Here is a 14,086-nt window from a genome sequence, read left to right as displayed (position 1 = left end):
ACGTCCGTGGAGTCAGCGATGCCATTAACCCGCTCATCCTGTGTTGCCCCCTTCTCCTCCTGCCCTCAATCTTTCAAGCGGTTCAAACGATCACACGGGCACAGCTCAGAGTCCACTTGCATGTGTCCACACGTAGCCTTTTTCCTATCAGACACTCTACTTGTTTCGCTGTTTTCTCTCTCTCTGTGGAAATACGTTTCTACACAGCTGACGGGCCAGGGCCTTGTCACTGGTCACCGGTCCCTGGGGGTCTAGCGGCTGGGATTCGGGGCTCTCGCTGCTACAGCCTCACTGAAAACCAGCTCCAAGCCTCCACAGGCCGGGGCCACGCCCAGATGGGGGCACAGCTTTGTGCTCTGATCTGACCGCAGATAAGTGCACCTCTGCCTGATAAGTTATCGCCTCATCTGCCCAGCCCGCACCCTCTCACGTGACACTTCTGTAACCAAAGCATGACCTGTTCTCTCCATGGCCTTGACGCCCAGCTACAAATGACACCATGATACCAGCTTGGCTGGTGCTTTTTAAGACATCTGGGGGGCAGAGACCAAACACACACGCTACGCGGATAACCATGCGCGCTCCTTTCAGAGTCACCAGAATCTGCTAAATTCTAACACAATTCTCTCACTGTGGTCTCCAGTGACTTATTCCATCATTTTGATCAATTATCACAAACAAGGTTTGGGGCGGTAAGGAGCTAACAGGTTTAAAAGAAGAGCGTCTGCTGATGAAGAGAAAGAAGAGCATCGGTGATGAAATAATACGGGCCACTTTTAACGGTTATAGAAGAGATGCACAGGCTGGTGTGTGGGAGGAAGGAGACATCACTCCCAGGGCAGAGTTCAGGCGAACTTCACAGAGAACAGGCAGGCTCTAGGGGGGTTAGGGTGGGGGTAAGCGTGGGCACAGAGGGAAGCCCCACAAGCAAAGGTGGTGGACCACATGAGCTGAGGGCCAAAGATAGGAACGTCCAGACAAAAGGAACAGGAGGATCATCCAGACAGAAGCCCATACACCACACCTTGTTAACCTTTTCATATTCAAAGTCTTACCACCAAATATTTTTAAACTAGGAATACATTTCACTTCAGCAAACATCTTAAGAGCATTTACCTTCAGTTGGAAATTTCTTGGCTCGTTCCTCAAAGAACCAGTCTCCAGTTTTTATTTTCACATTTCTGAAAAACAAGCAGAAAGAAAGCCTCAGAGAGCGATGTGGTGGTGCTGTATTTGGCTCATACCAAGGAAGGAGATAATATCAAAATATTAGTCTAGCAAAAGAGCTCAAATTTCTGGCCCAGATCCCTAACTATACAGATTTCCCATAGAGGTTAAGTGAGTTGACTGGAAAGCAGCAAAGCTCCAAAAGGAATATTATATTCCTATTCTGAAAAGGAATATAATCAAACTGAATCACTTTACTGTACACCTGAAACAAATACACTATAAGTCAACTATGCAATAAAAATAAGTAAAAATAAATAGAAAGATAAGATTGAAATGAGCAACAAAGCTGGAGTTTCTACTTGGGTACGTTTTACCCTGTAAGTCCATGTAACATATACATATTAACATATGTGTTTAACGCATACACAATAAATTCACAGGGAGAAACAAAATCGCCATCAAAATGACCAGTTTATCACGTTTATGGTGGGGAACAATGGCATGAAGGGTAATCAGAGAAATCCAATGTTGTCTATTCAGCTAAGTGAGATCATCCTTGGGTTATGGTCAAGGTTAGTTTGAGTTAACCACAACATTTACCAAGAGCCAGCAGAGCAGATTCACCTGAGAAGGTTCCTGGGAGGACCTGAACTCTGGGACAAGGATCAGTGGGCTTCACTGGCGATCTGGGGACCACCTGAGGGACAGCGGAAGTGACCTCTCGCTAGGCAGCCAGTCTGATGGCAGCTCCCTGGGCATGTCTACATCCCTGTATCCCCTCCTGTCCTACTCATAGGCAGAGCAGTGCGGGAACTTTGCATGGCCACTGCTCGAAACTGAAGTCCCAAAAGCATGTTAGCTCCCAGAGCATGTTAGCTCTTAATAGCTTCCAAGTTTCCAAACTTCTGAAAAAACTACCTTCATAGAGCCTCAAAACTACTTCATAGAGCCTCAGAAAGGCAGAATTGTCAACAGCCTTTCAGGATATAAGAAGTTAAACACACAGACGCTATAAATTATTGACACCATAAAAATCATCTGCTCTAAAAAGAAGTATCAATTCCTAGGTTATGCAAGTTTAAGAAAAATTAAAACTTCAACTTATGTCAAATTCTCTTCTATAAAGTATACTTTCTGAAATAAATTCTCCATTAGGTTCTTTCAGACTATAGATGAACGCAAATGGATTGTTTTCAATTAATGCATACAAATGCAGTCAATTCACAAATATATGACGATCTACATTTTTAAAGTATCCTACCTTGCTTATTTAACTTATATGCAGAGTACATCATGAGGAACACTGGGCTGGAAGAAGCACAAGCTGGAATCAAGATTGCTGGGAGAAATATCAATAACCTCAGATATGCAGATGACACCACCCTTATGGCAGAAAGTGAAGAGGAACACAAAAGCCTCTTGATGAAAGTGAAAGAGGAGAGTGAAAAGGTTGGCTTGAAGCTCAACATTCAGAAAACAAAGATCATGGCATCTGGTCCCATCACTTCATGGGAAATAGATGGAAAAACAGTGGAAACAGTGTCAGACTTTATTTTTTTGGGCTCCAAAATCACTGCAGATGCTGATTGCAGCCAGGAAATTAAAAGACGTTTACTCCTTGGAAGGAAAGTTATGACCAACCTTGATAGTATATTAAAAAGCAGAGACATTACTTTGCCAACAAAGGTCTGTCTAGTCAAGGCTATGGTTTTTCCCATGGTCTTGTATGGATGTGAGAGTTGGACTGTGAAGAAAGCTGATCGCTGAAGAATTGATGCTTTTGAACTGTGGTGTTGGAGAAGACTCTTGAGAGTTCCTTGTACTGCAAGGAGATCCAACCAGTCCATTCTAAAGGAGATCGATTCTGGGTATTCATTGGAAGGACTGATACTAAACCTGAAACTGCAATACTTTGGCCACCTCATGCGACGAGTTGACTCACTGGAAAAGACTCTGATGCTGTGAAAGGTTGGGGGCGGGAGGAGAAGGGGACGACAGAGAATGAGATGGCTGGATGGCATCACCGACTCTATGGACATGAGTTTGAGTGAACTCCGGGAGTTGGTGATGGACAGGGAGGCCTGGAGTGCTGTGATTCATGGGGTCGCAGAGAGTCGGACACGACTGAGCGACTGAACTGAACTGAACTGATCTTCTCTGTGGAACTTTAGTAGTTGTCAGAAGACATCAACCAACTTCTTCCCCTTCTTGTTAGCAACTATTATATTCTCTGATTAAGACACAAATGATTACTCCCAATGCCTAGTGACTAGAATAAGGAAAACACACAGAGCATGTATGAATTTCGGCAACAGAATTTTGATAATCAGTCACTATCATTCAGAGCCAAAAACATATGAAACAAGCAACTGTTACATATCTCGAGAGAAAAGGGGAAACATTTTCACCCCAAAATCAGAAACTCAGATATCTAATCTACTAAATTGACACAGAACACGTGAAGGAGAACATAGCAACTCTACAGAAGCTTCCCCTCTGGTACTTAAGACAAGCAGAGGGTCAAAACACAGGGTAAGTTTTGACGGATAAGCAGGGTGGTGAATTCAATTGCTCTATTTCTGAGAATGCTTCCTCCATCCTTATAAGCAGGACAAAGTCTAAGTATTAGGATGAGGAGAGCAGGAGAGAAAAATCAAATGTGGAAATAAAGAGGCCTCCCTCTGATTAATAAACTTCACTTCCTGACTTGTTGTGAGAGTTGTACTATAAAGGAAGCTGATCGCCGAAGAATTGACGCTTTTGAACTGTGGTGTGGAGAAGACTCCTGAGAGTCGCTTGGACTGCAAGAAGATCCAACCAGTCCATCCTAAAGGAAATCAGTCCTGAACATTCATTGGAAGGACTGATGCTGAAGCTGAAACTCCGATACTTTGGCCACCTGATGCAAAGAACTGACTCATTTGAAAAGACTCTGATGTGGGAAAGATTGAAGGCGGGAGGAGAAGGGGATGACAGAGGATGAGATGGTTGAATGGCATCACTGACTCATTGGACATGAGTTTGAGTAAACTCCGGGAGTTGGTGACAGACAAGGAGGCCTGGTGTGCTGCAGTCCATGGGGTCGCAAAGAGTCGGACATGACGGACTGACTGAACTGAACCTGATTTGTTTTCCTGGGGGTCATGACCCTTCCAACTCATCTAACTCTCTCAAATTCTCCAGCCTGTTACCTGAGACCAAAAACATTTATATGTGAGACAGGTGCTGTGGGTGGGGCAAGGGCTCAGACCAGACAAGAGATCAGAGCTAAGATTTCTGCAGCAACCCAGTCCATGACTCCATAGGCAGCTGAGCCAGCCAGACACAAGCTGCCATGAGGAGTAAACACACCTGTAGACACACAGTCACGAAAAAAGGAAGAACAGCTGAGGGGACAGAGGAGAGAAAGGTGAAAATGCCTGAATAAACATTTTTATTTTATTACATTTTACAACATTTTATTAAAAAGTCTTCCTCTAGCCCTGGTTTCAGAACCTATACAAGAAGCAGATAAAGTAAAATATTAGTATCTTCTAGTGCTAGGCATCTGATGCAACCAACTAATCCTCTTAGATTACTTGTGAAATTCAAGCATGAGCTTCCTTGGCAGGGATAGATTTGGACACAAGCCCACAGGTCTCTTGGGCTTATCTGTGACTAAAGAATGGAAGGATAGAAGTACCACAGTCCTAAACCGTACAATGATAAGCACTTCTTGCGTTTGAGGCTATTTCCTTTGAGAACTAGATGCAGCCCTATCTCCACACTTTCTGCAGAATCCGCTGTTTCATGAACAATTATTCCCTAGTAGCTTTTGTAATGGGCTTCCTGTCCACACAAATCCTAGGCTTTATAAGGAGGACCATTTATGGGTCTTACTGTCTAAGGCAGAGGTGAGCAGATCTTGCTATATCTCTGTCTTCATTAGGGCCAACTCAGGGTAGCCTGACTCACAGGAACCAAAGGAATTTCTCCCCAGTGACTCGATCAGAATTTGGCTATGAAAACTTCTTGGAACATTTTCAGAGCCCAGCAAGAGATTAACAGCTTTAAATTTCTCTGTCAGAATCACAACTTGCCTCTTTAAAACTCTTTCAGTCAATTGATAAATACATCTCAGAAAGCAAAATCCAGGGGTGGTGGAGGGAACAAAAAGTCTAGAATCAGAGACATATGAGAATTCTGTGTCTGACTTTCCACTCACTCTGCAGGGGGATCACTATAATTATAAATGCCAAGCACATGGTACTGCTTTTAATAAACTGCTGGAGGTTCCAGCACCCATTTTCATAGCCTTGAACTCCACTAATGCTGTCATTTCATTAGCAAAAAAAACTGTTGAAAAGCACTTTGCAAATTCTAGCATGCAAATGTTCAATAATGCGATGAACGGAGGACCCTAACGGAAAGATAGTTTGACCTTATCACTATTAGCAAGCAGTGAGCCAAACAGGCCTGCCAGAGGGCACTTTTACTTTGCATTCAAATTACTTGCACCTGCAGGTCGGTAAGCTGTCACATCCGTGCATTATATTCCAAGAGAAGTCAGCATGATGTCCCCAGAAATTGCTAAATGTATTTCCACCATTCAGCGAACAAGAGGTAGAAAATTCGTCTGCATGCCAGGATTCTTCCAATGCCTTATGACACACCCCTCCCACGCAGACCTGCTCTCTAACCAGCACCCTGATGGCAAGGAAGCTTCAAGAAAGTCTTGGTGGCTTATCAGACAGACGAGCTACAAAAACTCTGAACGAAGAAGCCACATAATGTAAAACCAAGCATCAACTTAATTTCTTTGTACTAGCTTGTCCAACCACTTGGTAATTCCCAGCTAAAATGGTCTTATGCACCCATACAGTTGAAAAAAAAATTTTAATTACTTCAAATAATCTTATATCTAAGGCAGTTTTAGTCACAAAACAAAATAATGAGGTTTTTTTTTTTCCTTTCCACCAACCAGCTCAGTTGATCTGATTACAATGTTCTTACAGGAAAAAAGACTGATCGTTGTGATTAAATCCTAGGTAACTAGGAGAGAAGTCGGAATCAAGATAAGATAAAGGAACGATTCTAATCAAGTGGCTACCATCGTTTCCTGCAAAACAGGAATAACTCTACTTGGCTGCTGAGCGGAGGCAGGTCCCCTCTGTGTTAAATTCAGTGCTGCAGCCACAGCTTCGAGCACAACTTAGAGACACGGTGGGGCCGGTGAATAAACGTGTGGACTGGTGAATAAACGAACATCCCCACCCCTGCAGGCAGCACCCTGAGAACGGAAGGGATAAGATGGGACCAACACAGATGGCGCCCCAGCGGCACCGAGGCCTGACGTTTGTCACGCTTTCTGAAAGTGTGGGGGCAGGGGTCACAAGGTCACGCACCAAGCAGAAACTAGACAAAGAGAGAGGGTGAGAGATGAGACAAGAGGGCGGGGTCGGCGCTATGGTGAGCTGGAGGACCCATGCCCCACTTTAAGGCAGTAAAAGGGTAAATATTAGACACTGACTATGGCAACTGTGGCTCAGATCATGAACTCCTCATTGCCAAATTCAGACTGAAATTGAAGAAAGTAGGGAAAACCACTAGGCCATTCAGATATGACCTAAATCAAATCCCTTATGATTATACAGTGGAAGTGAGAAATAGATTTAAGGGTCTAGATCTGATAGATAGAGTGCCTGATGAACCATGGATGGAGGTTCGTGACATTGTACAGGAGACAGGGACCAAGACCATCCCCATGGAAAAGAAATGCAAAAAAGCAAAATGGCTGTCTGAGGAGGCCTTACAAATAGCTGTGAAAAGAAGAGAAGCGAAAAGCAAAGGAGAAAAGGAAAGATATAAGCATCTGAATGCAGAGTTCCAAAGAATAGCAAGGAGAGATAAGAAAGCCTTCCTCAGTGATCAATGCAAAGAAATAGAGGAAAACAACAGAACAGGAAAGACTAGAGAAGGCAATGGCAACCCACTCCAGTACTCTTGCCTGGCAAATCCCATGGATGGAGGAGCCTTGTAGGCTGCAGTCCATGGGGTCGTTAAGAGTTGGACACGACTGAGCGATTTCACTTTCACTTTTTACTTTCATGCATTGGAGAAGGAAATGGCAACCCACTCCAGTGTTCTTGCCTGGAGAATCCCAGGGACGGCAGAGCCTTGTGGGCTGCCGTCTATGGGGTTGACAGAGTCGGACATGACTGAAGCGACTCAGCAGCAGCAGTACCAGCAGCACCAGCAGAGATCTCTTCAGGAAAATCAGAGATACCAAGGGAACATTTCATGCAAAGATGGGCTCGATAAAGGACAGAAATGGTACGGACCTAACAGAAGCAGAAGATACTAAGAAGAGGTGGCAAGAATACACAGAACTGTACAAAAAAGATCTTCATGACCCAGATAACCATGATGGTGTGATCACTCACCTAGAGCCAGACATTTTGGAATGTGAAGTCAAGTGGGCCTTAGAAAGCATCACTATGAACAAAGCTAGTGGAGGTGATGGAATGCCAGTTGAGCTATTTCAAATCCTGAAAGATGATGCTGTGAAAGTGCTGCACTCAATATGCCAGCAAATTTGGAAAACTCAGCAGTGGCCACAGGACTGGAAAAGGTCAGTTTTCATTCCAATCCCAAAGAAAGGCAATGCCAAAGAATGCTCAAACTACCGCACAATTGCACTCATCTCACACGCTAGTAAAGTCATGCTCAAAATTCTCCAAGCCAGGCTTCAGCAATATGCGAACCATGAACTCCCAGATGTTCAAGCTGGTTTTAGAAAAGGCAGAGGAACCAGAGATCAAATTGCCAACATCTGCTGGATCATGGAGAAAGCAAGAGAGTTCCAGAAAAACATCTATTTCTGCTTCATTGACTATGCCAAAGCCTTTGACTGTGTGGATCACAATAAACTGTGGAAAATTCTGAAAGAGATGGGAATACCAGACCACCTGACCTGCCTCTTGAGAAACCTGTATGCAGGTCAGGAAGCAACAGTTAGAACTGGCCATGGAACAACAGACTGGTTCCAAATAGAAAAAGGAGTACGTCAAGGCTATATATTGTCACCTTGCTTATTTAACTTATATGCAGAGTACATCATGAGGAACGCTGGGCTGGAAGAAGCACAAGCTGGAATCAAGATTACTGGGAGAAATATCAATAATCTCAGATATGCAGATGACACTACCCTTATGGCAGAAAGTGAAGAGTAACTCAAAAGCCTCTTGATGAAAGTGAAAGAGGAGAGTGAAAAGGTTGGCTTGAAGCTCAACGTTCAGAAAACTAAGATCATGGCATCTGGTCCCATCACTTCATGGGAAATAGATGGGGAAACAGTGTCAGACTTTATTTTTTTGGGCTCCAAAATCACTGCGGATGCTGATTGCAGCCAGGAAATTAAAAGACGCTTACTCCTTGGAAGGAAAGTTATGACCAACCTAGATAACATATTAAAAAGCAGAGATAATACTTTGCCAACAAAGGTCCGTCTAATCGAGGCTATGGTTTTTTCAGTGGCCATGTATGGATGTGAGAGTTGGACTGTGAAGAAAGCTGATCACTGAAGAATTGATGCTTTTGAACTGTGGTGTTGGAGAAGACTCTTCAGAGTCCCTGGGACTGCAAGGAGATCCGACCAGTCCATTCTAAAGGAGATCAGTCCTGGGTGTTCATTGGAAGGACTGATGCTAAAGGTGAAACTCCAATATTTTGGCCACCTCATGCGAAGAGTTGACTCGTTGGAAAAGACCCTGATGCTGGGAGGGATTGGGGGCCGGAGGAGAAGGGGACGACAGAGGATGAGATGGCTGGATGGCATCACTGATTCGATGGACATGAGTTTGAGTGAACTCTGGGATATGGTGATGGACAGGGAGGCCTGTGTGCTGTGATTCATGGGGTCGCAAAGAGTCGGACATGACTGAGTGACTGAACTGAACTGAACTGGGGACAACAAAATAAAGCCTGAGGGCTCTTTGCTGCCTGTTAGCAATGAGTTTTTAGTTCCTGGTTTGTTACATCAGAAAACTAGTCAATGAAATAATTCTACTGCAGCTGGACAGTGCTGCACCCCTTAAAGCCTTGAAAACAGAAACCAGGTTAAGCACTGTGTACCACCCTGTCTTCCCTACAGATCTAAGAATTGGCTCCACCACCGCTCCACAAAGACAAGGAGCAAGGGCTCTGTTGGTAAACCCTCAACCTGGTGGTTTGAAGACAACGCAGAACCTCTGACAAAAGGCCCCAGGCAGGAGAAAGAGTCCTGCAGACCAGGAATGGCTACTCAAGGTACATCACTGCGGGAACCAAGGAAAGCTTTAGAAAGCAGTTGTCTTCAAAGGCATTTAAGTAAGACCTGCCTCTTATGAAAAAGGGGACTTCACTGGTGGCTCAGATGGTAAAGAATCTGCCAGCTATGCAGGACATCTGGGTTCGATCCCTGGGTTGGGATGATCCCCTGGAGAAGGGAATGGCAACCCACTCCAGTATTCTTGCTTGGAGATTTCCATGGACAGAGGAGCCTGGTGGGCTACAGTCTGTGGGTTGCAAAGAGTCGAACATGACTGAGAGACTAACTCTTTTCTTCTTTTCTATGAAAAATAAGCCAACAAGATACAACACACTAGAATCAAGGAAGATTTAGAAAACAACAATACAAACACAGAACAAGCTGTTTTACCCACAGGAAAGAGCAGAATTGAGAATCTGGAGAGTTGAATCAATGATGCTGACTCAGTAAGGATGCCTTCCCAGAACACGAACGAAAAAGAAAGTAAACGCTGAAGGATAAGGTATACAAAGGGAAGAGAGAGACCAAGGCCATCCTAAGTTATTCCCCAAATACGCCAGGGCAAGCAGAATTAAAGAATAATCAGGGCTGACCAAAGAAAATGTTACTGAGTCAAAACACCAGCAAACCCCCACCTCATACCCATTAGTAACTACCATGATAAAAAACAAAAACAAATAAAAAAACCCAGAAGACAACAAGTGAAGAAACTGGAACCCCTGCGCACTGTTGGTGGGAATGGGAACTGGCTCAGCTGTTGGAGACTGTACGGTGGGCCTCAAAAAATGAAACACAGAAATACCACATGACTCAGCAGTCCCACTTCTGGGACTACACCTCAAAGAACTGAAAGCAGGGTCTCAAAGAGATGTTTGCACACCCACTATTCACAACAGCTAAAGAGGAGAAGCAACCCAAGCATCATCAGCAGATGAACGGACGAACAAGATGTGATACATAGATGCTCAAGAATGTGAGGGCAGCCTTAAGAAGGAAGGACTCCTGCAGGGTGCTGCAGCACGGATGAACCCTGAAAACTGCGTGCTAAGTGAAATGAGCCAGACACAGAGAGACAAGCACTGCATGATTCCACCTGTGTGAGGGGCCCAGGGGGGTCAGAGAGACAGAAAAAGGATGCGGGCAGAGGAGCTGGGGCAGGGGAGGGAGGGAAGACTAGGGAGCTGTTGAATGGAACAGAGTTTCAGTTGTGCAAGATGAAAAAGCCTGGAAGTAGAAGGTGCTGATGGCTGTACAATAACACACGGGTATTATCAGGTTGGTTTGCCCGACGTGCAGTAAGCTGAGGCGCTGAAGTTTGCAGCAAAGCAAGGGTCTATTTGCAAGGCAGCCAAGTGCAGAGAGAGGGAGCAGGCCTCAGATCCACCTCCCAGACGGCAAGGGGTTTGAAGTACTGATGGGATGAAGACTAAAGGGGCAGGGCAGTCTGGGCGTACAGAGCGTGGGGAAGGGCGACTGGAAAAAGGTGGGCCATGGCCACTGTGCGCAGGCGTAGCTGGGCTCCAGGCCTCTGCTCCTGGGAAGATGGAGGCGCTCACCACAGTATGGGGGTGGAGTTTTTGTCCTCTGACCTCAAAAGGTCACGGGGAGGACCCTCACACATGCGCAGCTGGCTGGTCGGTGGGCCTATCCAATCTTAGCCATTTAAGCTCAAACCAGAGGCCGCTGACTCCCAGTTCCTGGAAAAAACAGCTCACTTGGCGAACATCTCGCTGTTTAAGACAAGAATGGAGGGCGTGCTGAAATCAGAGAAAGACCCACGCGCAACAAGGAAGACGCAGCACAGCCATAATTGAAATTTAAGAAATAACCGAGGGCCTTCCCTGGTGGCACAGGGGATAAGAATCCACCTGCCAATGTGGGGAACACAGGATTCTATCCCTGGTCTGGGAAGATCCCACTTGCCACGGAGAAACTAAGCCCCTGTGCCACAGCGGCTGAAGCCCGTGTACCCTAGAGCCTGTGCACAATAAGAGAAGCCACCGCAATGAGAAGTCCATGCACCACGATGAGGAGCAGACCCCTGCTCACTGCAACTAGAGAAAGGCCACGTGCAGCAAGCAGGACCCAGAACAGCAACAAATCAAATTTTAAAAAGATAACGGTGGGTATGCAAGCCTCCTGGACGACCTGGGTGAGTGAAGACTGATGAAGTGGGTTTGACTAATGATAACCCACAGTTTCACATGCCACTAAACTGTACACTTCAGTTCAGTTCAGTCACTCAGTCGTGTCCGACTCTCCACGACCCCTTGAATCACAGCACGCCAGGCCTCCCTGTCCATCACCAACTCCCGGAGTTCACTCAAACTGATGTCTGTCGAGTCAGTGATGCTATCCAGCCATCTCATTCTCTGTCGTCCCCTTCTCCTCCCGCCCCCAATCCTTCCCAGCATCAGAGTCTTTTCCAGTGAGTCAACTCGTCGCATGAGGTGGCCAAAGTATTGCAGTTTCAGCTTTAGCATCAGCCCTTCCAATGAACACCCAGGATTGATCTCCTCTAGAATGGACTGGTTGGACCTCCTTGTAGTCCAAGGGACTCTCAAGAGTCTTCTCCAACACCACAGTTCAAAAGCATCAATTCTCAGGTGATCAGTCTTCTTCCCAGTCCAACTCTCACACCCATACATGACCACTGGAAAAACCATTGCCTTGACTAGACGGACCTTTGTTGGCAAAGTAATATCTCTGCTTTTTAATATGTTATCTAGGTTGGTCATAACTTTCCTTCCAAGGAGTAAGCGTCTTTTAATTTCCTGGCTGCAATCAGCATCCGCAGTGATTTTGGAGCCCAAAAAAATAAAGTCTGACACTGTTTCCCCATCTATTTCCCATGAAGTGATGGGACCAGATGCCATGATCTTTGTTTTCTGAATGTTGAGCTTCAAGCCAACCTTTTCACTCTCCTCTTTCACTTTCATCAAGAGGCTTTTGAGTTCCTCTTCACTTTCTGCCTTAAGGGTGGTGTCATCTGCATATCTGAGGTTATTGATATTTCTCCCAGCAATCTTGATTCCAGCTTGTGCTTCTTCCAGACCAGCGTTCCTCATGATGTACTCTGCATATAAGTTAAATAAGCAGGGTGACAATATACAACCTTGACGTACTCCTTTTCCTATTTGGAACCAGTCTGTTGTTCCATGGCCAGTTCTAACTGTTGCTTCCTGACCTGCATACAGGTTTCTCAAGAGGCAGGTCAGGTGGTCTGGTATTCCCATCTCTTTCAGAATTTTCCACAGTTTATTGTGATCCACACAGTCAAAGGCTTTGGCATAGTCAATGAAGCAGAAATAGATGTTTTTCTGGAACTCTCTTGCTTTCTCCATGATCCAGCAGATGTTGGCAATTTGATCTCTGGTTCCTCTGCCTTTTGTAAAACCAGCTTGACTGTCTGGGTGTTCACGGTTCGCATATTGCTGAAGCCTGGCTTGGAGAATTTTGAGCACGACTTTACTAGCGTGTGAGATGAGTGCAATTGTGCGCTGGTTTGAGCATTCTTTGGCATTGCCTTTCTTTGGGATTGGAATGAAAACTGACCTTTTCCAGTCCTGTGGCCACTGCTGAGTTTTCTAAATCTGCTGTACACTTAGCCATAGCTATAATGGTAAATTTTATGTGTATTTCTCCACAGTTAAAAATAATAACAACAAGCAGATCCAAGGCACAGCCAGCTCCGGGGAAATCTCCTTATTCCATGAAGATCAGTGTCAAGAGACTCAGACCCAGGAAGATACTAGAAGCTGCTTTCAATTACAAGGACTCGGAAAAACCCAACATGCTTCTAGTACCTAAAATCCAGATGATCAACAAAGAGAAATAGAGCTAGTCTGCAGGGCGTCTGCACAGTAGATTCCAAAGGACCACGATAACACATTCAATGAACTTAGAGATGGAAAGTTGGGACCTGAGACTTTAAAACCCAGTGAAGTCCTACTTCTATGTTGAAAATGGATAGCCGACAACGACCGACTGTATAGCACATGGAACTCTGCTCAAAGTTGTCTGGCAGCCTGGACGGGAGGGGAGTCTGGTGGAGAGTGGACAGATCTGAATGTCTGGTTCGTCATCTGAAACTGCCACCACAGTGTTTGTTAATCAGCTACACCCAAAAACAAAATAGTTTAAAAGATGAATAAAACCCAGGGAAGTCCTTACTCATGAGGAAAGGCTATCTAAGGCATCCTTAGATAGGCAATGACTTAAAACACCCACCACCCACATGCTAGTCTGAGAAGAAAAATCTTTGAAGAGACACTTTAAAGACTGAAAATGAATCAAAACAAAGAAACTCCAAATTGGGAAATCAGGATCTCAGAGATATCTGCATTCATGAAACAGTGCAGGAGTAGAATCATCTGAAATAAAAAAATCTACCCAAGACGTCTATTTGGCACTGGAATGTACTCTTGGTCTGATCTACGGATATGGGTCTGTTATTGTGGAAATTCCTACGAACACATGACCGGAAAGGGCCCACAGACCTGTCTGGTAGCCCTCCACCCACAGTGTCCATAACTGTCAGCTACATTTCAGCCCAGAGCTCTAATCAAGGCAGCACTTCACCAGCACATCGGGTGTCAGCCTGGAAAAACGGCCTCCTGGCACTGACCT

The 14,086-nt window shown here is 45.1% G+C and overlaps 1 protein-coding gene across 5 annotated transcripts in view; it reads right to left on the bottom strand.

Moving 5' to 3' along the window:
- Nucleotides 1-14,086, bottom strand: part of SYTL3 (synaptotagmin like 3) — a 100,034-nt gene that overhangs the window by 60,410 nt on the left and 25,538 nt on the right. For all 5 annotated transcript variants that reach the window (XM_088840869.1, XM_055433085.2, XM_088840870.1 and 2 more), the window contains exon 4: nt 1,117-1,181. In XM_088840869.1, coding sequence (XP_088696995.1) covers nt 1,117-1,181 — 65 coding nt within the window. The remainder of the gene's footprint in view (nt 1-1,116; nt 1,182-14,086) is intronic.

The sequence above is a fragment of the Moschus berezovskii genome, chromosome 10 (genome assembly GCF_049115385.1).
Source record: "Moschus berezovskii isolate FMDL1 chromosome 10, NW_MosBer_1.0, whole genome shotgun sequence".
NCBI lineage: Eukaryota > Metazoa > Chordata > Mammalia > Artiodactyla > Moschidae > Moschus > Moschus berezovskii.
Note: the sequence above shows the minus strand (reverse complement) of the source record. Positions and strands in the feature narration are given on the sequence as shown.